We start from the raw sequence: 26746 nt of genomic DNA, 5'->3' as shown, positions 1-26746 counted from the left end.
CACACACACACACACACACACACACACACACACACACACACACACACACACACACACACATATACACACCCTTTCTTAACCTCATATCCATCTCTGGTTTCCACCCTATTTCTGTTCCCCTTTCTGGCAAAACTCCCCCAAAATGGTTTATACCTGCTGCCCCCAATTCTCCTCTTCTCTCTTGAACCCACTGCGATTAAGCTTTCATCTCCTTGGAAACAGCACAGCAAGATCATAAACTACCCCATTTCTAAATCCAAGGGTAAATTCTTGATCTCCTCCTCCCTGATCTACCCACAGCTCTTTAAAATAGCTCGTCATGCCCTTCCAGAAGTTTTCTTTTCACATGGCTTCCAGGTGAACTCTCCCCTCTGGTTCCTCTCCTACCAAACAGGCCGCTCCTTCCCAAGTTCTTCTGATGGCGTCTCCTCTTCTCCCTGACCACGAAGCACTGTGGCTCCAAGACTCGCTTAGTCCTAGGGCCTCTTCTCTCCTGTCATTCCTTTGGTGAAGTCAGTCTCACTGCTTTAAATATCATCTAGGAATAAATAATTCCCAAGTAAGGCAATCCTATCTTCAAGCCAGACTTTGCCCATGAAGCCCACACTCATCTCCACAACCACATCCTGAGCACACCACTGGAAACACACAGCCAAAGCGGAACTTCTCCTCGGCCCGTCCCAACAGGAACTTCTCCTCAGCCCGTCCCAGATCGGCTGCTCACTGCCCTCCTACCTCGACGCCCAGGCTGAAAAGCTGAATATTATCTGTGACTCCTCCTCCTTTCACGGCTCACAACCAACGCGAAGGCAAATTCTACTGGCTCTACCTTAAAGACACATCTAGAAATGGATGACTCCTCACGTTTTCTGTTGCTCCCGCCTTGGTCCCGGCCACCATCATCCCTCATCTGCGCTACAGCAACAACCTCCAGTGGCTCTGCTTGGCCCCGCAGACCATTCTCCCCGAAGAACAAGAGTGGTTTTGAAACATAAATCGGACCATGGTCGCTCCTCTGCTCAAAACCCTTCAGCGGCTTCCCAGCTCACTCACAGGAAGAGCCAAAGTGTTAACAGTGGTCTCCAAGGCCCTTCACGAGATTTGGTGGCTGCCTTTTTTTTTTTTTTTTTTTTTGGCTGCGTTGGGTCTTTGTTGCTGCGCTGGCTTTCTCTAGTTGCAGCGAGCGGGGACTACTCTTCATTGCGGTGCGCAGGCTTCTCACTGCGGTGGCTTCTCTTGTTGCAGAGCACAGGCTCTAGGCACGCAGGCTTCAGTAGTTGTGGCATGTGGGCTCAGTAGTTGTGGCTCGCGGGCTCTAGAGCACAGGCTCAGTAGTTGCGGCGCACGGGCTAAGTTGCTCTGTGGCATGTGGGATCTTCCCGGACCAGGGATTGAACCTGTGTCCCCTGCATTGGCAGGCAGATTCTTAACCACTGCGCCACCAGGGAAGCCCGCAGCTGCCTTTTTAACCTCAGAACTTCTCAATCTCCTCTTCTCCCCTCTGTTCCGTCCCAAACCATCCTATATAAAAGAGCATCCCCCACCCTCATCCTGGTACTTCTATCACGCTTATCCCTTCCATATCCCTTCAGTGTATTCAGTACCATCCAGGGGTTTGTGTGTGTGTGTGTGTATCTTTATGTTTTTTCATTTCTTATTCCCTTTGCCCCCTAAGAACATAAACTGCACAAGGGCAGGGACTAGGTTTGTTCCCTGCTATCTCCTCAGGGCCTGGCACATACTAGGTGCTCAAGATATATTTGAAGGAATTTGAGAAGACATCTGCCTCCATTAAACAATAACAGGCTGCTATAGAAATTTGAAAAAGAACATTTAGGTAACAAAAAAGAGCTCCTGGAAAAAGCAGACATAAACACAGATGCAGAAATCTCACATAGAGTAGAACAAAATGTCAGCACTGAAAAACAGGAGGGAAAAGATAAGAAAATTAGGCGATCTTTCTAAAACATCCAGTTTCTGAATAATACACAGGCCAAGAGAGCCTAAACAATTCAAGGAAACTTCCTGCAACTGCGGCTCTAAGTTTCCTGACTGACAAGGCCTACTGAGTGCCCAGCACAAGGAATGGCTCATAATCACTAGATTTCAGAATACCATGGACACAGAAGATCAAAGAAGCATCCAGAAAATGAGACAATAAATAGGTTCCACAAAAAGAATCAAGGGTTAGAATAGCACTGGACTTCTTACCAATACCAATGGAAACTAGAAGACAATGGATCAATGAGTTCAAAACATAGAGAAAATAATTTCAAGCTTGTACTCCTATACCCACACAATTGTTAATTAAGTATAAAAGTAGAATAAAGCCGTTTTCAGACATGAAAGGTTTCAAAAATATTTACTGCCATGTCTTCTTTCATAAGAAGCTAACCAGAGGATACAGTTCACTAAATGAGAGATTAAACCAAGAATGAGGAAATTATGAGATCTAAACACCTAAGAGAGAGGTGAGAAGAACTGTCCACACGATGGGGAGGGATATCTTGCAGTGACAGCTGTGCGGCTGGCCCACTGAGCAACCTTTCCAGATTATGTCAGGAGACTTGGAGAGATAATTCTTCAAGAAATTAAAACAACAGTCTACTTAGTGTCTTTGGATACACTGGATATTGGACATTTACACAACTAGGGAACAGTCTGAAAATACATAAGAAGCAAAGCAAATGCAAAGATAGGTATTAACTTCATAGAAAAGAAAGAGGGTGCAGGAAAGGAAAAGGAATCATGGTATACTACATGGCTCAGCTTTTACACAGCTTAATGTAAGTGCCAAAAACAGTTACAACTGAAATTAACTATATTGGAAGGACGGGGGGATTAAAAGTAAAGATGTGTGGAGTGGGGAGTAGAAGATGGAGAAAAAGTTAAATCCTTAGCCAGTATAGAAAGACAACAAATAATAACTAAAACTGTAATTTGAAGTTAAGGAGGTAAATGATACAAGAATCAGCTAACTTGTAAGTGGTTGCCTCTGGGGACCTGGAGGCTTAAGGCTTCTGTTTTTCATAAAAAGAACTATTTGTCTCTTTCACTATCTGCATATACACCTTTGGTAAAAATAAAAATTATGTCAAATGGTCTTACCACACTGAACTAGTAGCGGAAGATGACTAGATACAACTTTTCAGAAGGACAATTTAACGATGTGTGTTAAAATGTCAAATGTGCACACCCTTTGACCCAGCCTTTGACCACTTCTATGAACTAAGAAAATCACTCTACGAGAGGAAAACGGCTGCACGAATTAGTATATTCACTGGCCACTGTTCATCCTACTAAAATTTTATGCAATAATAGACTAAGTAAACCATACATACTGGAATATAATGCAACCATAAAAGATGGAGTTATAATCCATATTTACTAAGACGGGAAGACGTCAACATTTTGTTGAGTCAGGGCAAGAGTTAAAGAACAGCAGTTCATACAAAATCTTCAATTTTCTAGAACCTCTTCTCGTCCCCTAAATGGCCACGTGGCTTTCTCATTTTATTCAGGTTTTCAAACATCTCCCCGTCAGAGGGGCTTTTCAAGACCACCTTCTCTAAAATAGCCAACTCTTCCCTGACAGCCTCACCCTGGATTCTTTCACCCAACCATTTAGCACAGACCCAGATCTCCTGGGTTTGAATCTGAGCACGACAACAGTCAGGTAAAGTCTTTGTGCTTTGGCTTACTCACATGAAATACAAAAATAATAATATATACCCAACATTTATATGTTGGGAAGAAAAACTGATTTAACATGTGAGTGTGCTTGCTTGGTGCAACTAAAGGTTCAATACATGTTTGTTATCAAAATTAACTCTCTTTTGTCCTCTTCTGGACTATGTGAATTTTTTTCATGGAGAAAATACATCTTTTGCACAAAAACAAGACACTTCTGTTAAAAAAGTTTTACTTCAAAAACACGAGAAAACAAAGAAAAGAAAAATAACATATAACCCCACCACTTATCAATTATATAAATAAGAAGTCAATTCAGCTCTACCCTCCAGTTAACAACCAAATTTTTTTCTCTGTTTACAGACACACATATATTCATATAAATCCTTTTTTATTAAATAAAACCAGGATCGTGCCACTTGTTTTTTTGTTTGTTTGTTTGTTTTTTTACTTTACAATATATTTTAGGGACTTCCCTGGTGGTCCAGTAGTTAAGACACTGTGCTTCCCCTGCAGGGAGCACAGGTTTGATCCCTGGTTGGCGAACTAAGATCCTGCATGCCACATGGCGTGGCCAAAATATATATATATATACATATACATAGAGAGAGAGACACACACACACATATATACAAACATATGTATATGTACATACATATATTCTAGACATGGTTCCATCACCTCATTCTTTCTAACTGCTACACAGTATTCTATATGACATGTAGGCAGATTTAAGTGTTCCCCTATTAATGGACATTTAGAGCCTTCTCAATGTTTTGCTACTACAGTGCTACAATGAATATGAACACATACTCAACCTAATAAAGATTCCCAGAAGAAGGCTGAATTATAAGGTATGGATTTTTTTAAATTAATATTTAATCAAATTAAATACAGAAGAGATATGAAAGTATTTATAACATTATAAAACAACAATACAGTAATCACCACACACCCATCACCCAGGTTAAACAATCACTGTGTTTGAAGCCTCCCATCGCCTCTCCCTGATTCTGTGGCACAGAAAACATTGGAGTTGCCATTTCTCAATTTTTCCCCTTTTTTCCTCTATTTGATAAAGGTAACTAATATCTCATTATTGCTTCATTTTTTATTTATAGAAATATAATATAATTATTCGTAAGTATAGTAACTTCTCATAGGTTTATTGGCTATTTGTGTTTCTTTTTCTAAAAATCACTTGTTCTTTTCCTTTGTTCATTCTTCTACTGACTTGATTAGGGCATTTTACTTTCTGATTTATAGAAACTCTTTGCAGAGTAGGGATATTAACCCACTGCTATTACTCATGCTGCAAATAATACCGTATCTTTTGTCATACAAAGTTTTACATTTTTAGGTAAATAAGTCTATCAGTTTTCTTTCTGGCTTCCCAAGTTTCAGTGAATATTTTCTCATATATTCTTTAGATTTTTTTTACATTTAGATCTTTAATTGACGTATATTTTATATTGGGATATGGTGGGAAATGGGGCTCTTTTCCTTCCAAATGCAGAGTCAGTTATTCCAATAGCGTTTACTGAATAATTCCTTTCTCAACTGATGTAAAAACCTTATTGTGTCTTACGTAATTTTCATATATATATATATATATATATATACACACACACACATACACACACATACATATATATGTATACATATATATATAAGTATGTATGCACATGTGTGTATGTACTTGTGTATACACACATACACACATGTATATCTACAGGCATACCTCGTTTTACTGGCCTTTATTGCACTTCACAGATACTGCATTTTTACAAATTGAAGCTTTGAGGCAACCCTGCCTCGAGCAATCTATCGACACCATTTTTCCAACAGCATTGCTCACTTCATGTCTCTGTGTCACGTATTAGTAATTCTCGCAATATTTCAAGCTTTTTCATTATTGTTCTACTTGTTATGGTGATCTGTGGTCAGTGATCTTTGATGTTACTACTACAATTCCCTGAAGGCTCAGATGATGGTCAGCATTTTTTAGCAATAAAGTATTTTTAATTAAGGTATGTACATTGTTTTCCTAAACATAATGCTATTGCACACTTAATGGACTACAGTATAGTGTAAACATAATTTTTACATGCACTGGAAAACCAAAAAATTCATGCGACTCACTTTATTGTGATATCTGCTTTATTAAAGTGGCCTGGAACGGGATCCGTGGTATCTCTGAGGTATGCCTCTGTGTGTGTGTATACACACACATATGATATATATGGTAAACACATTTGTTCTGGACTCAGTTCTCTTCCACTGCTCTAAGCCTGTGTAACACAATGGAGCGAGAGCAAAAGAAATCACTCACCTGTCCTTCTTCATCAAAAGCCATAACGACCACAGCAGCTCCAAACTTTTTAATCTTTCTGGCCTTCTCCAAGAAGTCATCCTCTCCCTCCTTCAGGCTGATGCTGTTAACAATGCACTTCCCCTGGCAGCACTTTAACCCAGCTTCAATCACAGCAAAATTGGAAGAGTCGATGCACAAGGGCACCTGAGGTCAGAAGGGTAAGGTGATCACAGAAAGACTGTAAGTTACCACAAATCCCCTTCCAAGGACCCCCAGATATTCCCTCTTTCTTCCTTAGGGAAACAAGAAACAAATAACAGTAGTGTGACAGAGATACGATTTTAATCTGATTTTAAGCCCTTGTTCCTAAATCCCAAAAGACTTGGAGTAATTCCAGTCTCACAAGAGACCCCATGCATGGGCCAGAAACTGATAACTCAAAAGATCACAGCTAAACATCAGAATGAAAGCACTGAAGTCATTTCACGGGCTCCCCATCTGATTCAGACTTTGAACAAGTCATTTAGCTTCTCTGCACCTTAAATTCGCAAAATATTTACTCCCAGAGGACCGTGGAGGCTTTTAAGTGAGGAGTTGAAGACAAATGAAGGACAGGTTAATGTAATTCACTGCTTACCACAAGACTTCTAACTTACACATTTGCTGAATGAAGCTTAACAAAAAAATGACAGCCCTATCTCTTAAAGCATTATAGTAGGTGTCTTTCAAACAACAACACCAACAATAAAACCAGCTTCAAAAATCACTCCTCATCACAAATTCAATGGTAGAGAAGTGAAGTGAGACTTTTGAAAGTTTTTAGAATCGATCTAAAATTTTTGAAAAGATGGACACAAAAATTAACTTTCATCTTTTAAAGAACAAATGTAAAAGCTGACATTAACACCTTGATTTAATCTTGTTTTATAAGTCTGTCTCACTCTGATAAACCTAAAAAGGTCTCTTCTTCCTGCAATAAGGAAGGATTAACAGAGTTCCCTTGTCTGTGATAGGAAGAGAACTAATGATTCGGTAAGAAAAGTAAGTATATCCTTCAGAGACATGAAAAGTTGGTTCTTAGCCTAGCCAGACATCAGAGGAAACTCAGTCAATCCTTGTGACCAACTCCAGAAGCCTTGGAAACAGCCACCCTGAAGTCACATCTCTCTCTAAAGTCTGGTTTCTATCGAAAGGCTGCCATTAAGTGAGAAAACCGACAATCAGAAACCACTGGGCTTTCAACACAGGACAACAGAAAACCAGTGTATGACATGACAGACAAAGGGACAAGTGACAAAGTTAAATGAGCGACAGAGCAGCACATGTAAACTCCCTTGAAGAATCAAGGTTTTGTACGACCTTGGCAATGTCAGGCTCGGAAGCGACGAAGTTGCAGAATCTGGTCATTGCACTTGGTCCATCCAACATGCCATCATCCATGTTGATATCCAACACCTGGGCTCCCATTTCCACCTGCATTTTGGCAACGCTCAGAGCTTCCTGAGGATGGAATTCAAGGGGAACGAGCATTGGGAGAGGGTGACTAAGAGAAGGCTGACAAAAGTAGTCCTTCACCACCCCCAGCAGGCAGTCCTTTTAGATCCCACTAGACTGCCTGGCCAGCACCCCCGACCCTGAGCCTGCTCTCAACCATCCCAGATGAAGCTTTCTTACACATCGCTTCCATCACAGCGGGTCGCTCCTCAGAACCCAGCGAAGCTCGACTCTTCCTGCAAAGAGCCTCTAGCCCTCAGCCTGGTGTTCCGGGCCCTCTGGGACCTGCCCCATCTTCTCATGCAACTGAACTTCTCACCCATCGCCCACTCCCGGCACCCTCCACCCAGCCAAATCTGTTTCCACCTCTGTGTCACACATGATGTTCCCTCTGCTTCCAACACAATCCCCTTCCTTCCTGTACTGTTTAAGATCTAGCTCAAGTCCCATCTCCTCCAAAAAAAGTCCTTAGAGAAACAGTCCGAAACTTATCTAACTCTTCAGTGTTTGCCAAAACATGCAAAGCAGTCATTGTAGGCTGTTGATAGAAGTTACATGAAATATGCGTATAAATAAACTTCTTCTGTGCTAAAAGGATTTTCAAATCCTTTGATACACTATTATACACCGTAAATCTCCAAGGACAAGATACAATACACAGCATTTCCCACTTACGGTCATTTAAGGAATATCTTGTAGGATCAGTGTTCCAGAGAACATACTTTGGGAAACACTGCTTATTCCGCAATGACCGGCTGCCTCTAAACATCTGTAACTATTATAAACATTATCACATGGTGTATTACATTATCATTTCCTCACAATTTCACGAGTATTAGCTTATTCTCTGAAATAGATTTTAAGCGTTTGGAAATCTAGAAAGGTCTTAGGTATCTCCCACTCTCATTTGAACAATACTGGGCAAAAGAGACATGTTCAATAAGGCTTTCTAACTGACTGGTACAGCAGAGACTTTAAGTCTTTGTTGCACACTTCATAGTGTCATAAAATAAGCAGGGGTAAAATCAACTGTAGATTCTGATGTTGTCCTAATTTTTTCTTAGCCAAAGAAACCAAATAGAAAGTTTTAGCAATCACTGTAAAAGAATAGGCATGAGACACTTTGGCATAGGCCGCAAGGAAAGACCACTCATAATGACACGAGGTTACACAGAGAAAAAGGATCACAATAAAATTCAGCAAAAAATGTTTTCGGTATCAGCAGTATGTTAAATATTAATACCATAAAGAATAAAAAGAAGTATAAGTCACAGTCCCTGTTCTTGAAGGGCTTTCATCCAGTTGGGGGTATATGATGTAGCACATGAAAAGCTACGGGCACTGCCATACAACGTACGAGTCAAATGTCCTGCCTAAACACCAGGAAGGGCAAGATCTCTGAAGACTGAAGTGGAGAAAGCTACCTGAGAGGGAGCAGCTTCAGCTGCCCCTGGGAAATGGACTGGAGGGAGCACAGGGGGGATAGCAAGCGACCTGGTTAGACCAGGGGTCAAAAGACACGCAACATAGATGCCAATGCCTGACCTTTCTACATCAGGAGAGCCACAGAATCACAGCTCAGCGGTCCAACCTTCCCAAATAGGCTCCAAGAGATGAAGTGATTTGTTTAAAGGTGTACAAGTTGGGCACAAAGACAGGAATGGACCTTCTCTCAGGTCATTCCCTTAACCACAGAGCCTTGAGGGGTCACTAACTATGGGGAACTGGAATCCAGTGAGGAGCCATTCCTCCCCAACCCCCTCCTACTTCCCGGCCTCCTTCCCGTGTCCTCCAAGCCAAGACAGCAGAGCGGTGAAGGGTACGGGCTTTGAGGACTTAGGGTCTCTCATCCACTTGCTCTCAAACAGTAGGCGAGTGGTTTAACCTCCCCCAAGCCTCCAGCTGCACACCTGTAAAATGGGGATAATAGCATCACCTATCTCACAGGTCTGTAAAGATTACACGAGCAATGCTGTATAGTGCTCAGCACAGTGACTGGCATATATTCAATAGTAAGACCTTATAAGACGACAGATATCACTCCGACTTGTTTGCTTCTTCCTAAAATGCCGTCTGCTCTCAGTAGCAAATGTATCAAATCTGAGAGCTGAAAGGGACACCACAGAATGGTCTTAAGAATCAAAACAGAAATAGAAATACTGCCAACTGAAGAACCCTAAACAACCATGAAGGGTCATCAGGACTGCAGAAGGGAACAAACAGGAACAAAGGCCTGGAGGCAGAAGCAAGCCTCCTGGAATGTTCAGATGACAGATCAGGATGGAAGGCAGTTTGGTGTCTATGTGGATGATGGTCTAAAGGAGTTTGGGTTTTATCCCATGTGCAAAAAAAGCCACCCCGTGAAAGCTTCTAAACTGGGGAGGACCATAGCAGCAGCACGTGCTGGCTAGGCAGCAGTGGGAACGAAGAGAATAGGACTGACAGGAACTGTCAGGAACCAGGTAACCAGGCCCTACTGACTTACCTGCAGAGGAGATCGCTGAGGGAGGCCACAAAGCAGTCATTAACAAGTCCATAAAGGACGATAAATGAGCCCTTTCTTTGTGATTAGAACTAAGTCTGCTTCGATACTGGTTGCTGGAAGATCTATTTCCTAAAGGTTGCAAAGGCTATCATTAAAGCTTAGATCAGGTTCCTCCATTTTTAACTTTGTATTTGCATAAGAAAAACAAATTTGTCCAGATTTTTAGAGTGGGCTCTATTTGGATTAAATTTTGCTCATCCTTACAGTGACCGAGTTTAAGAATCCTATGGTGAAACTACCTTGCAAGCTTTGTGTTTAGCTTATTTTACAGTGAACAGAATCAATAATACCACATTAGTCATTGTGAGAAGCCAAAATGAAGAGCATCCTCAAATTTTTAAATATATTTCACTATTAACAGAAATAGCTAGAACCCGGGTGCCTCCCATCTCATCCCACTTCATACCCTGGATGAATTTTTTTGAAAAATATTGACAAGGGCAGCTATGACTTTTCGAAGCCTCATCCTCCCACCAGCTCTGCCAGCTACAAACACACTCTACCGTTCTTCTCACACTTCCCAGCAGCTCTGCTAATGATTATCAAAGGCAGAGCTGTTTCACTTGCGTGCTGTCTTAGCCAAAAGCCTGGCAGATGCCTCGAGGGTCTTATTTAGATACTCACTTCATAATTTCCTGTCATGATGAGTTTAGCAAACTTCCTGGATCCTGCAACGTTACAGCGCTCTCCAATGTTAACAAAGTTGGTGTGAGGGCCGATCCTGAAGGGCTCTAGACCTTGAAAGGAGAAGCATTTTGAAAATTTTCTGAAAATGCATGTAACGACATGAGACAGACAGAAAATAAATGTTTTCATGAAAAAGAAAAGAAGTTTCTGTGCCACAGCCCGTCTGACTAGCTAAGGAGACCCAACGTGTAAAAAGGGTCATGGCCATCCCCCCTAGGGATATTTAAACACAACAAAAGGCTCTATGTTTATAACCAGAACTCTCAAAAGAAGAAATGTTTCAGGGTTTTAAATTGCAAATTTCTCTCAAGAGCTGAATCATATCAGCTCTGAGAAACAAGGAAAAATTATCATCATATTCTTATGTAACCAAGAGCCTGGGGCAAAAACCATGAAGTTAGAATCTAAGGACTGCTCTACAGCTGTCCATTCAGACATCGGCTTGAAGCCTGATGGAGCAAGCGTTCTTAATCCCACCAACAGTGTGTTTAGAGCTTTATCTCGTCTCTTTGATCCAGAAGCCAAGAACGAGTAACCAGCAAGGCCGAACAGGGTCACGAGGAAGGACCTGGGCTGAGCCATGGGAGATGGCTGACTCTGGGCAAGCCACCTGGGCTTTCTGCTCCTCCTTCCTTATTTGCAAAGGAACAATATCATCTCCACTATTACAGGCTGATTTAGGGGCAAATATCAGATAATTAATGTGGACACATTACACTGAGGTAAAAAAGCAACATGCAGCATACAGTACCGCTACAGGAAAAGGCCTTTAACTGGTTTTGTTCTACTCATTGTATCTACAGTATTAGGAGCAGAAGTGTTGCTAGATGGTTACAAGCAGGCTCTCGGGAAGCCAGCCTTAGGGTCTGAGCCCTGCACAGCCGACTCAGTGAACACTCTGGGGCACTTCTCGCAGAGCCTCTAAGCTTATAAAATAGAGACAGCAGAAGTATCTGCCTCACAATGTTACTGTAAAAATGAGACTAGGTAACATTGATAAGCGTTATCAAGCTTATAAAATTAGCACCAGCTGTTCTTGTTAATAAAAGGAAATGGCTTTTGAGTCCTTTCCCAAAGCATTGGTTGAGGAAGAAACAGACATGAGGGAGAGGAAAATAATGAAGATAGATAATTACAAAACTATTCCAGGTCTTCTGTTCCCCAACTGGGAAGACTATCACTTTCCAGTTTGGGCTGTGATTTCCTTTCCCATTGGTAACATCCTCACAGCCCCTCCCCTCCATGTCGACCCTTAGTCAGACCCTGGAGTTCCCAGGGAAGACAAGCAGGGCTGCCAGCATTTAAATGGCGAAGAGAACCTGTGGTGTTGCCCTAAAAGCATTTCACACAAAGCATTTCTGATCTATTATGAATGTGAAGTATCTGACACAAAAACTGCATTGTTCTCAGACTTCCCTGGTGGTGCAGTGGTTAAGAATCCGCCTGCCAATGCAGGGACACGGGTTCAAGCCCTGGTCCAGGAAGATCCCACATGCTGCAGAGCAATTAAGCCCGTGTACCACAACTACTGAGCCTGCGCTCTGGAGCCCGCGAGCCACAACTACTGAGCCCACGTGCTGCAACTACTGAAGCCCGAGCACCTAGAGCCCGTGCTCCACAGCAAGAGAAGCCACTGCACTGCAACGAAAAGTAGTCCCCGCTCTCTGCAACTAGAGAAAGCCTGCGCACAGCAACGAAGACTCAGTGCAGCCAAAAATTAAAAAATAAATAAATAAGTTAAAAAAAATTTACATTGTTCTCAAGTCTGCAATTTATAAAAGAACAATTAAAAAGAGTATATTTGGTGCCATTCTTTTAAAATCTGATTGAAGGTGATTTTTAAAACAATTTAGAAATAGCACATGAAATTCAAATCAGAAGAAAGAATTCTTTCATTCTTACACATAAACTCTTTAAAAATCATAACTAAATGGTTCTTTCATGTTTCCATTTTGGCAAAGGCTAACAATTTCAACTTAGTCCTTGGCTGAAGTCAATTAATAGCTTTAAGATCTAAGGTTAAAAGAAACTATCCTACCACACCTTTCTCTGACAAAAGACACTTTTTCAGGGTAGGGAGTGTGTCATAAATCACAAATCCCTCTTCTTCTAATCTCATCCCGGCTTCTAGAGTATAAAAGGAAAAAAAGGGTAGCCTGAAGAGGCATATTTCTAACCCAACTTTATTTTCACTCACTGGGAGTAATTCTATACAATATGTTCTGAGTGAGAAAAGTGGGTATTACTTTTGCTGTCACTTTTATTTTATTTCACTGTCATTTTATTTCATTTTTCTTAGGAGAGCATATGGAACAAAAATACATCAATTTAGAGAAACATTAAATTCTCCATTATTAGGGTGCATAATTCCATATGTGTGCTATTTGCAGGTTCTCTCAAAATCTGTATACACTTTTTTTTTTTTTTTGCTTAAAGATTCTATCTAAGAATACATCATTAAAGTATTATGGGAAAAATATAAAATTTAAAGTTATTTTTCTAATAGTTGGCATGATAATCTATTTTACTAATGTTCCTTTTGTGAATATCAGAGCTCATTCTGAAAAAGGGAAGCTGCCTACTCCACAGGGCTGTTGAGAACAAAACAGAATAATAAATATCACAACTCTTTGTAAAACCTAAACACACAGCCAACATAAGAGCATGACAATAATGTTATAGAAGCAAACAAAATTTTCTAGGAAGAGGCTACCATCATTAAAAAACCTTAAGCCTGGGCTAGATTTTTTAGGAACTAGCAGCAAATCTGATGATTAAAAGTGTTAGGCTGTGGCCTATGTACATTTTCAAAGCAGTGCACAATACGTTTGACCAAGGCCACTACCTGTGCTTTCATTCACATTTCCCTGAAGTCAGTATCTTCCCGCTCTCACCCCTAAAAAAAACCAAAGCGTCCTTTACTAGAATTCATTTAAGTACCAAGAAAAATATGTACACTTCTTTGACCTAATAAACAAGTTCTGTGGCAGAAATATCACTACCACGTAGACTAAACATACTAACAATCTACAAACGATTTCTGAAATCATAAAAAATCATGTCTTTATGACTTACCAGACAGTAGCATATGCCCTTCGAAAACAGTGGCAGGTGGAACTCTAGGCTTACAGTTTTTCACAGCTTCAGCAATTTCTCTGAGTTAAAAGAGAAAACACAATATCCATTAAATCCAAACAAAATTCAATTAAACTAATTTCCACCTATGAAATTAAGTCTGTTTAATATAATTATATACCTAGTTCCAAATGTAAAGCAGCAACTGTGCTTTTCAGTTTTCTCAGTAATGCAGAAAATGAATCTATAATCTTTAACATTTCTGTATCTGCCCCGTTGCTGTGCACTGATTGTACCAAGTTCTGTGCTCACAGATGTGAACCTACAGACGTGATGGTTTGCACAAACGCTAATAGCAAATCTCCTCCACCCCTTCCCAAACCTGAAGATATCCTTAACTCAATCAAATCCACATGGTAATTTAAAAGAAAAAAAGGCTTCATTGTTGAGAAGGAAAGCAAATAGGAGAGGAGGTGCCAGGAGTGAAGGAAATTAAATCCTTTAGGTCTGTTTTTTTCAAGCACACATATATGGTAAGGAGGGTAAAGAGTAATACATCACTGAAACTCCAAAATTATTACTCCTAAAAATTTGTTTTAATTATTCATACTCTTTTGAACCTTATCAGCTTCGATGAAATATGTCTTCTGATCAGCCTGGAAAAATCTGGCTGCTCTAGTAAATTTATCAGGACCAGAATGAACTGCTCACTCTACTGCCCCCCAAATGAGTATGTGAATGGCAAAGTAAAAGCAGCAAATATATATGCAGAGATAGATAGACATACACACACAAACCCACACACACAGGTATTTTTAAAACAACTCTTTTACAAATATCTCAATTTCATTTCTTTTTATGGCTGAGTAATATTCCATTGTATATATGTGCCACATCTTCTTTATCCATTCATCCGATGATGGACACTTAGGTTGCTTCCATGTCCTGGCTATTGTAAATAGAGCTGCAATGAACACTTTGGTACATGACTCCTTTTGAATTATGGTTTTCTCAGGGTATATGCCCAGTAGTGGGATTGCTGGGTCGTATGGTAGTTCTATTTGTAGTTTTTTAAGGAAATTCCATACTGTTCTCCATAGTGGCTGTATCAATTTACATTCCCACCAACAGTGCAAGAGTGTTCCCTTTTCTCCACACCCTCTCCAGCATTTATTGTTTGTAGATTTTTTGATGATGGCCATTCTGACCAGTGTGAGATGATATCTCATTGTAGTTTTTTTTTTTTTTTTTTTTTGCAGTACGCAGGCCTCTCACTGTTGTGGCCTCTCCCGTTGTGGAGCACAGGCTCCGGACGCGCAGGCTCAGCGGCCATGGCTCACGGGCCCAGCCGCTCCGCGGCATGTGGGATCTTCCCGGACCGGGGCACGAACCCGTGTCCCCTGCATTGGCAGGCGGACTCTCAACCACTGCGCCACCAGGGAAGCCCCTCATTGTAGTTTTGATTGGCATTTCTCTAATGATTAATGATGTTGAGCATTTGTAGTGAGGTGGATGGACCTAGAGTCTGTCATACAGAGTGAAGTAAGTCAGAAAGAGAAAAACAAATACCGTATGCTTAACACATATATATGGAATCTAAGAGAGCTTCCCTGGTGGCGCAGTGGTTGAGAGTCTGCCTGCCAACGCAGGGTATGTGGGTTCGTGCCCCGGTCCGGGAGGATCCCACATGCTGTAGAGCAGCTGGGCCCGTGAGTCATGGCTGCTAGGCCTGCGCGTCCGGAGCCTGTGCTCCACAACAGGGGAGGCCACAGCAGTGAGAGGCCCGTGTACGGCAAAAAAAAACAGAACCTAGGGGTAAGATGGGAATAAAGACACAGACCTACTAGAGAATGGACTTGAGGATATGGGGAGAGGGAAGGGTAAGCTGTGGCAAAGTGAGAGAGTGGCATGGGTAAGCTGTGACAAAGTGAGAGAGTGGTATGGATATATATACACTACCAAATGTAAAATAGATAGTAGGAAGCAGCCGCATAGCACAGGGAGATCAGCTCGGTGCTTTGTGACCACCTAGAGGGGTGGGATAGGGAAGGTGGGAGGGAGGGAGATGCAAGAGGGAAGAGATATGGGAACATATGTATATATATATATAACTGATTCACTTTGTTACAAAGCAGAAACTAACATACCATTGTAAAGCAATTATATTCCAATAAAAATGTTAAGAAACAAAAAACACAACTCTTTTTATAAAGAAGGAGATAATCTTAAAAACAAAAAGAGATCCAAAGATAAGCTATCCTCAACTACTGATAACTTTCAGATATTATTTAAAAGATGTTATGTTTAAAAAATTATAGAGACTCTTCACAGAGTCTATCATGGAAGTCAACAAACTCAGTGCAACATTAGGCAGTTCAGTACAGTGAACGTATTATAGGCATGCAAGCAGACTGGCTCAAAATATGATCATCAGTCACTCTAGGGGAAAAAAACAAATACAAACAGTCCTCAACTGTGTTTTATTCCACTCAATTCCAATCTTTCCAATCTTCTTATAAACCACGAAACTGCAGGGACTTAAACACACCCTTCGCCATGCCCTTGTCTCCCACCCTCTTCCTTCATGCCCTCACTCTACAACGTGGGTTAAGCAGTGACTGTGTCAGGCGAGGTGAAGACGCTCCTGTTGACCTCAAGGTGCTTGTTGCTTATTGTCTCTTCCTTTCATGAGAGAATCTAGTGGAGGCAGGTATATGCCCACAAGAAATATCGGCTGTCCCTCTTTGAGCACTGGAATATTATTCAGGTATTTAAAGGTAGAGTGTTAAGATATCTAAGATTTGCTTCAAAACTACAATGAGGTATCACCTCACACCAGTCAGAATGGCCATCATCAAAAAATCTACAAACAACAAATGCTGGAGAGGGTGTGGAGAAAAGGGGACTCTCTTACACTGTTGGTGGGAATGTAAATTCATACAGCCACTATGGAAAAAAGTACAGAAGCTCCTTAAAAAACTAAAAATGGAATTACCACAAAACCCAGCAATCCCACTACTAGGCATATACCCTGAGAAAACCATAATTCAAAAAGAGTCATGTACCACAATGTTCATTGCAGCTCTATTTACAATAGTCAGGACATAGAAGCAACTAAATGTCCAACAACAGAAGAATGGACAAAGAAGATGTGGTACATATATACAATGGAATATTACTCAGCCATAAAAAGAAACGAAATTGGGTCACTTGCAGAGACACGGATGGACCAAGGGACTGTCATACAGAGTGAAGTAAGTCAGAAAGAGAAAAACAAATATCGTATATTAATGCATATATGTGGAATTTAGAAAAATGGTACAGATGATCTTATTTGCAAAGCAGAAATAGAGACACAAACATAGAGAACAAACGTACGGATACCAAGGGGGAAGGGGAGGTGGGATGAATTGGGAGATTGGGATTTACATATATGCACTATTGATACTATGTATAAAATAGATAACTGATGTGAACATATTATACAGCACAGGGAACTCTACTCAATGCTCAGTGGTGACCTAAATGGGAAAGAAATCCAAAAAAGAGGGGATATATGTATACGTATAGCTGATCTACTTTGCTGTACAGCAGAAACTAACACAACATTGTAAAGCAACTATACTCCAACAAAAATTAATTTAAAAAAAAAGATATGTAGGATTTGCTTTACAATAGTCTAAGGGAAAAAAAAGTTGGAGAATAAATAAGAATAGCAAAATGCTGAAAATTATGGAAACTATGCAATAGGTGCATGGGGGTTCATTTTATTATTTTTCTACTTTAATTTTTGGAATTTTTCATAATATAAAGTATCTTAGTTTGCTAGGGCTGCCATAACGAAATACCACAGACTAGGTAGTTTAAACAGCAAAATTTATTTCTTCAAGTTCTGGAGGCTAGAAGTCTCAGGTCAAGGTGTCAGTAGGACCGGTTTCCTCTTAGACCTCTCTTTGGTTTGTAGCTGGCTATCTTCTCCCTGGGTCTTCACATGGCCCCTTCCTGTGTGTGCCTGTGTCCTCACCAGTCACATTGGATCAGGATCCATTCATATGACCTCATTTTACCTTAATTACCTCCTTAAAGGCCCTACCTCTAAATACAGGTACATTCAGAGGAATTGGGGATTAGGGCTTCAACCTATGAATTTTGGGGACACAATTCATCCCATAACAAAAGGTAAAATACTTAGAAAGGATTATCACCTGATATGATCTGGTGTCGTACCACAGCACCCGCCAACTATATTGACCAAGCCGTCCATAGCAAAATCCTGCATTTAGGAAAAGAAAAAGTTTCAGAGAGTTCATCTGAATTCTAAGCTCACCACTACCAATTCAGCAGAAAATCTGCATTTCCTGAATAACTAATTTTCCATTTAAAAGAGAGCTAAACATACTTAACTCTAGATATCAAGCTTTGATAAGCCTTAGACATAAGGTTAAAAGCAGAGACCAGTTCAGATACTATGAAATGCAATGAGATATTTGCCTATCTGATCACGATAAAGTTTTTTTTTACCCATATGCTGAGCAGAATGAATGGGAGCTAAGTAATTCATTTTCCAATAATACGTATTCAGTTTTTAAATTTAAATTCAAATGTTTAAAGAATTAAAAATTCAGTTCCTCAGTCACAACAGCCACATTTCAAGTGCTCCAACGACCACATGTGGTAGAGGCTACACATGTGGCTACATATATTGCACAGTGCAGGTCTGGAGTTCAACCACAGTTGGTTTGAAAGCTGGAGTTTAACCACAGCTGGTTTGAAAGAAGCACAAGATAACCGAGAGAGAGGAAGTCAAGGAAGTGAGAAGTCAGAGTATTGAAAAGAGCATCTACATAAGGTACTGAAAACATAAGAATTAAATGAGAAATAGTTTAGGAGAGAATGTCGGTAAGCCAGAAGCTAAAAATTCAAGGAATGAGGGAAAAGAGATCCAGGGGTTAGTGATAAGGAGGGGTCATGGGTAGTATGGTTTCGTGACCTGGGATTCAAAGATGGGAGGTGTATGTGAGAGAAGGAGAATGGGGGAGGTGACAGTGGGGAGCTAGGAGACATAGACTCCACCCAGCAGTCTGCGGGGTGGAGGGGACCACCTGGGAGGGCTGCAGAGGAGAGCCGAGTTTCAGTTAGTTTGGGCTGGACCTCTCTGAGAATTTCCCAATAGCCACTAGTACCCACTGTGGAGAAGGATGCTGACAGTGAGCCCCTCCCTCTGCCTCCATCATTTTAATTCATCTTAAGCTTTTATTTTTTATATATACACTGGGATTTCTTTAGGGGAAAAGTCTACTTCTAGATATTCTAAATCAAAAATTCCATTTCTCTATCTCTTAAAAACGAAGTGAAAGAGGATTCTTGACCTTTAAGTGCATGGCCATTACGTGCGGAGTTTCATCATATTCACCGAAGGTATTGGGAAGACCTAAGAAAGTATATTTCAGCCATTACTGGAAATTACTTTAACAAATGACATAGTATTTTTAAAGGCTTTAGGTTAAAATGTTACAAAAATATTTATAATTAAATCGTGATTACTTGCAAAAACAAGTAAGAATTCTTAACATTAAACATAATAAGTACAGAGACTCCATACCAGACAACAACAATAAAATCACAGAGGAAAATAAACATCCATTATTTCTTTTCTATTTGAAAGAAAAGCATCACTGCTACATGAGACAGAATTTCCCTACCCCTATCCCTCCCTTTTCTGTATAGGAAATTCATTCTTGTCTCCTAGACGCCTAGGGGTAGGGGTTGGAAGAGTACCACACATGCTTTGAACTAATGAGCACCAGACATGCAATTAAAAACAAGCAAAACACAACCCATCTCCTCTCAAGTAAGTTTTCCCAAGTAAGACTTTAGCATCTAATTTTGCAATTTCCTGTTTTATTTATTATCCCCTTCCAGTTATCTTACTCCTGGTGGGAAATAAAATTTACTGCACATTAAAATGTACATATTTGGAGAAAGAAGGCTGGAAAATGATTTTTAGCCCCAAGTAGTTAACTGGTGCTCAGAAACATTCACCAGGAAATCTGGTTAACCCAGAATGGATTACCAATATTAAATGGATAGTCTGAAAATTGTCTACATTTATCTTAGGAATTTTTATATACCATTAAGTCCTAACTTTTAAAAAGGAGAAAAGTAACAGGCTCTTTTGTCGATACAGTGGAACAAAGAAGAGGGCTCTCTCTCTCACGTTCTTTGCACTCATCTCTTTGGCCACGCCCACATGGCAAGGACTGTCACCAATTCCAAGGCTCTGGCCAGATAAGTTATGACTAGGCTTCATGCCCCCAAGTTCTGTCCATTTCTGACCCTTTCAGGCTGAGCCAAACTGTTCCTTCAAGTCTAGAGGGAAACAGTGGTCTAGACCCGAATACTCTTCATTTAGAAAATTCCTATTGAAAGTCAACTATATACCAAGACCTGCAAAACAAACTCTTTTAATCCAGATCTGTTATCCTATCTACCCAGGTCTTGTGTATTTGCATTTCCTATGTGTGACTCCCTTGAAACACACACCTGCGTTGGGATAACAGAGGACATAGGCTGTTGTACATTTTCCAATTGTTTCAATAAAAGGTCTCATTTCAGCTGCACCCAGAGCACAATTTAATCCAATGCTGGAAAAACAAAAAGAAGGTATTAGAAGTACCCTCTTCTATTCTAAATATTTATACATATAAAAAGTTATGATAAAGAAAGGAGTACATTTAAAACCAAGCAGATAGTAAGTCTCCTGATTCAAAGCAAGTTTATTCAGCTCCAGTCAAAGCCACCTCACTGAAGTTCCCTGCAACACTAAATATTTCTGCCCATGTCTCCAACATTAGATGCTGCCTACGGATGTGACTCCTTAAATAAGTTCACCATTTAGTTAATGGTATACCATGAAACAGAAATGTCTGCGAACTACCACTGCTAATAAACACTGGAAAGCAATACTTAAGAGAAAGAAAAAGGAAAATCTTGGAGGTAGAAGGAACATTAATGGCACATGGAAGCCACTTCGGGGGTCTTGAAGACCAAGACTCAGTCCTTGCTCCAACTGAATTGCAACGTGACCTTGCACTTAGAATTTGTCCTCTTATAAATTAATTTGTAACCAAGGGGCTCTCTGTTTTGCAAATGAAACTTACTGCAGACTAAAATAAAATAGATCAAAGCAGAGCTGCTAAAACCCCTCCAAAATCACACTCAGTGGGAGCTGCTGAAGTCTTCAGGAATTCAAGAATTAACTATGAAGTGACAGGACTATGTCATCTTTTATTTTTTCACATTTTACTTTTTTTCTTTGACTATGATTTCTAAGTGCAATGTGATATACTAGATTAGATCCTGAAACAGAGAAAGGACATTAGTGGAAAAACCTGAAACCAGAATAAAGTCAGGAGTTAGTTAATAGTAATATACTTTTAGTTTTGGCGAAAGTACCACAGTTAATGCAAGATGTCTCATTAGAAAAAACTAGATGAAGAGCATATGGGAATTCTCTGTACTATCTTTGCAACTTTTATGTAAATCTGAAATTATTCCAAAATAAAAAGTTTATTTAACAAATACCCAACTCCCATTCCTGATAAAAACTCTTAGTAAACTAGGAATAGAGGGGAACTTCCTCCGCTTGATAAAGAAGGTCTATAAAAAACCTGTAGCTAACATCATACTTAATGATACAGAACTAGATGCTTTCCCCGCAAGATCGGGAACAAGACAAGGATGCCCGCTTTCACCTCTTGCTAAACATCATGCTGGGAGTCCTAGGTGAGGCAATAAGAGAAGATGGAAAATAAAAGGTATACAGATTGGAAAGGAAGAAATAAATTTGTCTTTGTTCACAGATAAGACTATCTGTTCTAAAGAATCATCTAAAAAATTCTTAGAACCAAGGTTGTAAAGCACAAGCTTCATATACAAAAGTCAACTGTTGACCTATATACCAGCAATGAGCAACTGAAATTTGAAATACGAAACACATTATTTACAATGGCACCAAAATAAATGAAATACTTGTGTATAACTACAAAACTCTGATGAAAGAAATCAAGGCAGATCTAAATAAATGGAGATCTATCCGATGTTCATCAACAGGAAGAATTAATATAGTTAAGATGTCGATTCTTCCCAATTTTATATACATTTACAAAATGCCAGTAAAAATTCCAGCAAGTTATTTTGTGGATATCAACAAACTGATTCTAAAGTTTACATGATGAAGCAAACAACCCAGAATAGCTAATACAATTAGCTACTGTAGAAGAATAAAGTCAAAGCACTGGTACTACTTGACTTCAACACTCACTGGAAAGCTAAAGGAATCTCTGGTATTGATGAGAGAGCACAGACAAACAGATCAATGGTGCTGAACAGAGTCCAGGAACAGAATCACACAAATACAGTCAACTAATCTTTGACAAACGAGCAAAGGCAATCCAATGGAGAAAGGATTGTATTTTCAACAAACAGTACTGGAACAACTGGACATTCACATCTGAATACATTAATCTAGACAAAGATCTTACATCTTTCATAAAAATTAACGCAAAATGGATCACAGACCTAATTGCAAGTTGCAAAACTATTAAAGATATAAATATATATATAACAATTACATAGAAGAAAAATCTAGGTGTCCATGGGTTTGGAGATGAGTTTTTAGATACAACACCAGAAGTAGGATCCATGAAAGAAAGAAAGAAAAAAAAATGATAAGCTGGACTTCACTAAAATTACAAACTTCTGCTCCGCAAAAGATATGGTTAGGAGCATGAGAAGACAAGCCACGGACTAGGAACAAATATTTGCAAAACACATATGCAGTATCCAAAATATTTTCTTTAATTTTTCAAACTCAACAATAAGAAAACCACCCAACTAAAACAATAAGCAAAAGATCTGAAGAGGAGAAGCTACCTCAAGGTGTTATTGCCAAAATTAAAAGAAAGAACTCTCATAAAGCACTTAGAACCAAGCCTGGCACACAGCAAACTCTCAATAAATATCTATGACTCTTATTTTTATGGCCAAGGCTATAATAACAGTGAATAGAGTGCTCTGAGAAGAACATCGACCTGGGCTGGTAAGAGAGGGAAGGGTCCCCAGAGAGGACCCTAGAGATGGGTCTGAAAGGCTCACGTGGCGGGGTGACCCTGCAGGGCAGGCATGGCCTCCAGGCAGGAGTAGAACGTGCACGGAAAAGGCACAGGAGGAAACTGTATAGACTCTTGGAGCTTCCATCTCACTCATGGTACAGAAGTTAAACCATTTTGATCAGAAAAATAGAGAGATGTTACAAACTAGAATGTAAAAGCCACGTTAATTTTAAAGATAAATATCTGAGCTTTAGAATTCCCACCTTATTTCAAACTACACTACTTCTGGTTGTTCCACAAGCAGGGAGTGAAAACACCTTGCAAAATTTTTAAGTGCTGATAATAGATTTAAAGTGTTGTTAGCAGGCCAAGCCAGTCTTAAACTATAAGGGGGACACTTACAGACAAAAAGGCAACTTTCTGGTGGGCCCAGGGCCTATGAGAACTCTCCCCCTCCCTCAAATCGACCCATTTAGGCAGTGTCTTCTGACGTCCTCAGGGCAGTCAGAATGTACTTCAAGGAAAGACAACATCTCATACAAGTGGCACCATAGAAATATAGAGAAGCAATCCCCTCCTGGGTCACAGTCTGTAGTCATCAGAAGAGATCCCCCCAAAAGGAATGGAGTCAGAAAAGAATGATCACTCACCAGAGTGGGTCTGCATGAGACACGCTGATGACAAACGCCTCCCCGGTCTGGCCAGAGAGAGTCCGCCCACTTTTATCAACAATTGTCCCTGAAATCTGAATTGAACAAAGTAAACTGTCAACAGCATAGACTTGAGTTATGAATACAGTCACAGAAACAAAATAAAATGAGTAAGCTGACTTTCTTTGTTTTTTTACAAGGAAGAGAACTGTGGCACTCAAACTCCAAAGCAGCACTGTTTTCTTTAACGGTCAAAACAGATGAATGCAAAGTGCCCAGGGGAGGGGTTGGAAAGCCACAGAAACAGAGAAAAGGGAAAGTCACGGAGACAAAAGCAGTGTCCAGAAAAGCTTTAGGATTCACACCTCCAGTCCCACTGGAGAAGACTTCCCAACAGATACCTCAGGTTATCCTGGTCTCCTGCTGTTCAACATCTGATTCATCTAACACCCCTGTTTGACTCTATTCTATTCTCACCAAGCAATGGGGGCCTGCCTGTTGCATTAATGAATTGGCAGCATGCTGTCTCTGGTGTTGGATGCTTCACGGTCAGCACACCAGTCCATCTGCCCTCGGGCCCTAATGAGAGTGAGCCTTTGGCTTTGGGGGACAAGTTCAGCCAGGCTTCTTTGGAATAGCCTGCCTTCCACAAACCACTGCTACATTCATTTTCTGTACATTTCCACGAATAAGACTGCTATTGATCTAGAGGTGGTGGAAGAAGGGAGGTGAACCAAGCAAGAAGCTGGTTCCTAAAAGATACTATCAATAGTTCCATGGCAGGAAAACAAAAACCCCACCCTCAAAATGACAGTATTAATAAAAACCAAAATTCATCATGCAAATATTTGAGAACTTACAAGGATAGGCCGGGGAGCATACTCCTCTTCAAAAAGTTTGTGGACTGCAAACAAGGCTGCCTGTCAGGGAGAAAAAGGACACCTTTGTTTCTGAAAGACTGTGACACAGGTCAGCCTAAATGGCTGATCAGAATGCTCCCTTACCCAGACCTCTTCAGATAAGATACACATCACGTTCTCTGGGGAGGAGAAGGAGAAACACGTCCTCCTGATAACGCACAACCCCAGGGCCCCTTTCTCAAGGGTAACACTGTACATGTTACAACAAAACAAATGCTGACTGAAAGTCCCTCCATGAACTAATACTTCCTCTGAGGAAGGGCTGAAGAGCTACTCTTTCTTCTTTTGCTCAGTCAAAATTAAAAATAGATAAATAAGAAGCCTCTGCTTTCCACAGCCTCATATATACATGGTAGGTACATGAACCAACAGTGTATGTCATTGCAAAAAAGAGTATGAGCTAGAATGGGTTGTAAAGGCACAAATCCTATGTCAATCTGTACCGTCCATGTTTTATTAAGTTCCGGGACCAGACACCAAGGTCCTCCAATGCTCAAGGCCGTTCCACTTCGGAACTCACTGACACAGAGGGCCGACAGCACAAATTAAAACTATAGTGAGGTAGTATTTTTCAGCTATCAGATTGTAAAAGATCAAAAAGTTCAACAGAGGGCTTCCCTGGTGGCGCAGTGGTTGAGAGTCCGCCTGCTGATGCAGGGGACACGGGTTCGTGTCCCGGTCCAGGAAGATCCCACATGCCGTGGAGCAGCTGGGCCCATGAGCCATGGCCGCTGGGCCTGTGCGTCCGGAGCCTGTGCTCCGCAACCAGAGAGGCCGCAACAGTGAGAGGCCCGCGTACCGAAAAAAAAAAAAGTTCAACAGAGAGGGTGTGGTGAAAGCAGCACTACTGTGCACTGCTTGCTGACTGGAGGATAAATGAGTACAATCTTAGAGGGAATTTGACACTAAAACTCAAAATTAACAGTGCCCAGACCCTTTAAACCTTGCAATTTCACTTGTAGAAATTTATCTTCAGAGACACTGTGCAAAAACGTTATGTATGAGGATATCTACTTTTCATTCTACACACTTATGTACCTTTGTACATATACAAAGAATATAATCACATACACATATGTACACGCATCACGCACACTTTTATCTGCATGGAATCCCTGTCAGGACCCTCACACCAGTGAGAGCAGTGGTCCATGGGGAAGACGGCCGAATACCCAGGGAATAGGAAACAGAAGGATATTTACTTTTTACTCCATACATTTATGTGTCTTTTTTTTTTCTTTTCTGGCCGAGCAGCACGGCTAGCGGGATCTTAGTTCCCCAACCAGGGATAGGACCCGGACCCTTGGCAGTGAAAGCGCCAAGTCCTAACCACTGGACCGCCAGGGAATTCCCATTTCTGTGTCTTCTGAATTTTAGAACCATGCGTATATATTTATTACCTATACATCTATGTACATATAGTAGCTATATATGAAAATATTTACTTTCATAATTAAAAAACCATTTTTTAAAAGTTAGAAACATAACCTTTTGAAGTTTCCTTCATTCTACTGGACTCAGTTAAAAATATTCAAGAATAAAATGGGCTTGGCGAAGAAGATGGCGGAAGAGTAAGACGCGGAGATCACCTTCCTCCCCACAGATACACCAGAAATACATCTACACGTGGAACAACTCCTACAGAACACCTACTGAATGCTGGCAGAAGACCTCAGACCTCCCAAAAGGCAAGAAACTCCCCACGTACCTGGGTAGGGCAAAAGAAAAAGAATAAACACAGACAAAAGAATAGGGATGGGGGCTTGCCTGGTGGCGCAGTGGTTGAGAGTCTGCCTGCTAACGCAGGGGACACGGGTTCGAGCCCTGGTCTGGGAGGATCCCACATGCCGTGGAGCAACTAGGCCCGTGAGCCACAACTACTGAGCTTGCGCGTCTGAAGCCTGTGCTCCGCAACAAGAGAGGCCGTGACAGTGAGAGGCCCGCGCACGGTGATGAAGAGTGGCCCCTGCTTGCCGCAACTAGAGAAAGCCCTCGCACAGAAACAAAGACTCAACACAGCAAAAATAAATAAAATAAAGAATAGGGACGGGACCTGCACCAGTGGGAGGGAGCCGTGAAGCGGGAAAGGTTTCCACACACTAGAAGCCCCTTCGCGGGCGGAGACTGCGGGTGGCGGAGGAGGGGAGCTTCGGAGCCACGGAGGAGAGCGCAGCCACAGGGGTGTGGAGGGCAAAGCAGAGAGATTTCCGCACAGAGGATCGGTGCCGACCAGCACTCACCAGACCGAGAGGCTTGTC

The 26746-nt window shown here is 40.9% G+C and overlaps 1 protein-coding gene across 2 annotated transcripts in view; it reads right to left on the bottom strand.

The window, feature by feature from the left end:
* MTR (5-methyltetrahydrofolate-homocysteine methyltransferase) overlaps positions 1–26746 on the bottom strand; it is an 86248-nt gene that overhangs the window by 32971 nt on the left and 26531 nt on the right. For both annotated transcript variants that reach the window (XM_027094023.1, XM_027094024.1), the window contains exons 7-15: positions 24429–24488; positions 23569–23663; positions 20349–20449; positions 19175–19236; positions 18011–18078; positions 13806–13885; positions 10668–10780; positions 7364–7504; positions 6023–6208 (exon numbers count right to left, since the gene is read on the bottom strand). In XM_027094023.1, the coding sequence (XP_026949824.1) occupies positions 6023–6208; positions 7364–7504; positions 10668–10780; positions 13806–13885; positions 18011–18078; positions 19175–19236; positions 20349–20449; positions 23569–23663; positions 24429–24488 (906 nt within the window). The remainder of the gene's footprint in view (positions 1–6022; positions 6209–7363; positions 7505–10667; positions 10781–13805; positions 13886–18010; positions 18079–19174; positions 19237–20348; positions 20450–23568; positions 23664–24428; positions 24489–26746) is intronic.

The sequence above is a fragment of the Aethalodelphis obliquidens genome, unplaced genomic scaffold (assembly GCF_003676395.1).
Source record: "Aethalodelphis obliquidens isolate GAN/ISIS:26980383/991018 unplaced genomic scaffold, ASM367639v1 scaffold87, whole genome shotgun sequence".
NCBI classification, from domain to species: Eukaryota; Metazoa; Chordata; class Mammalia; order Artiodactyla; family Delphinidae; genus Aethalodelphis; species Aethalodelphis obliquidens.
This window is presented reverse-complemented; position numbering and strand designations above follow the sequence as displayed.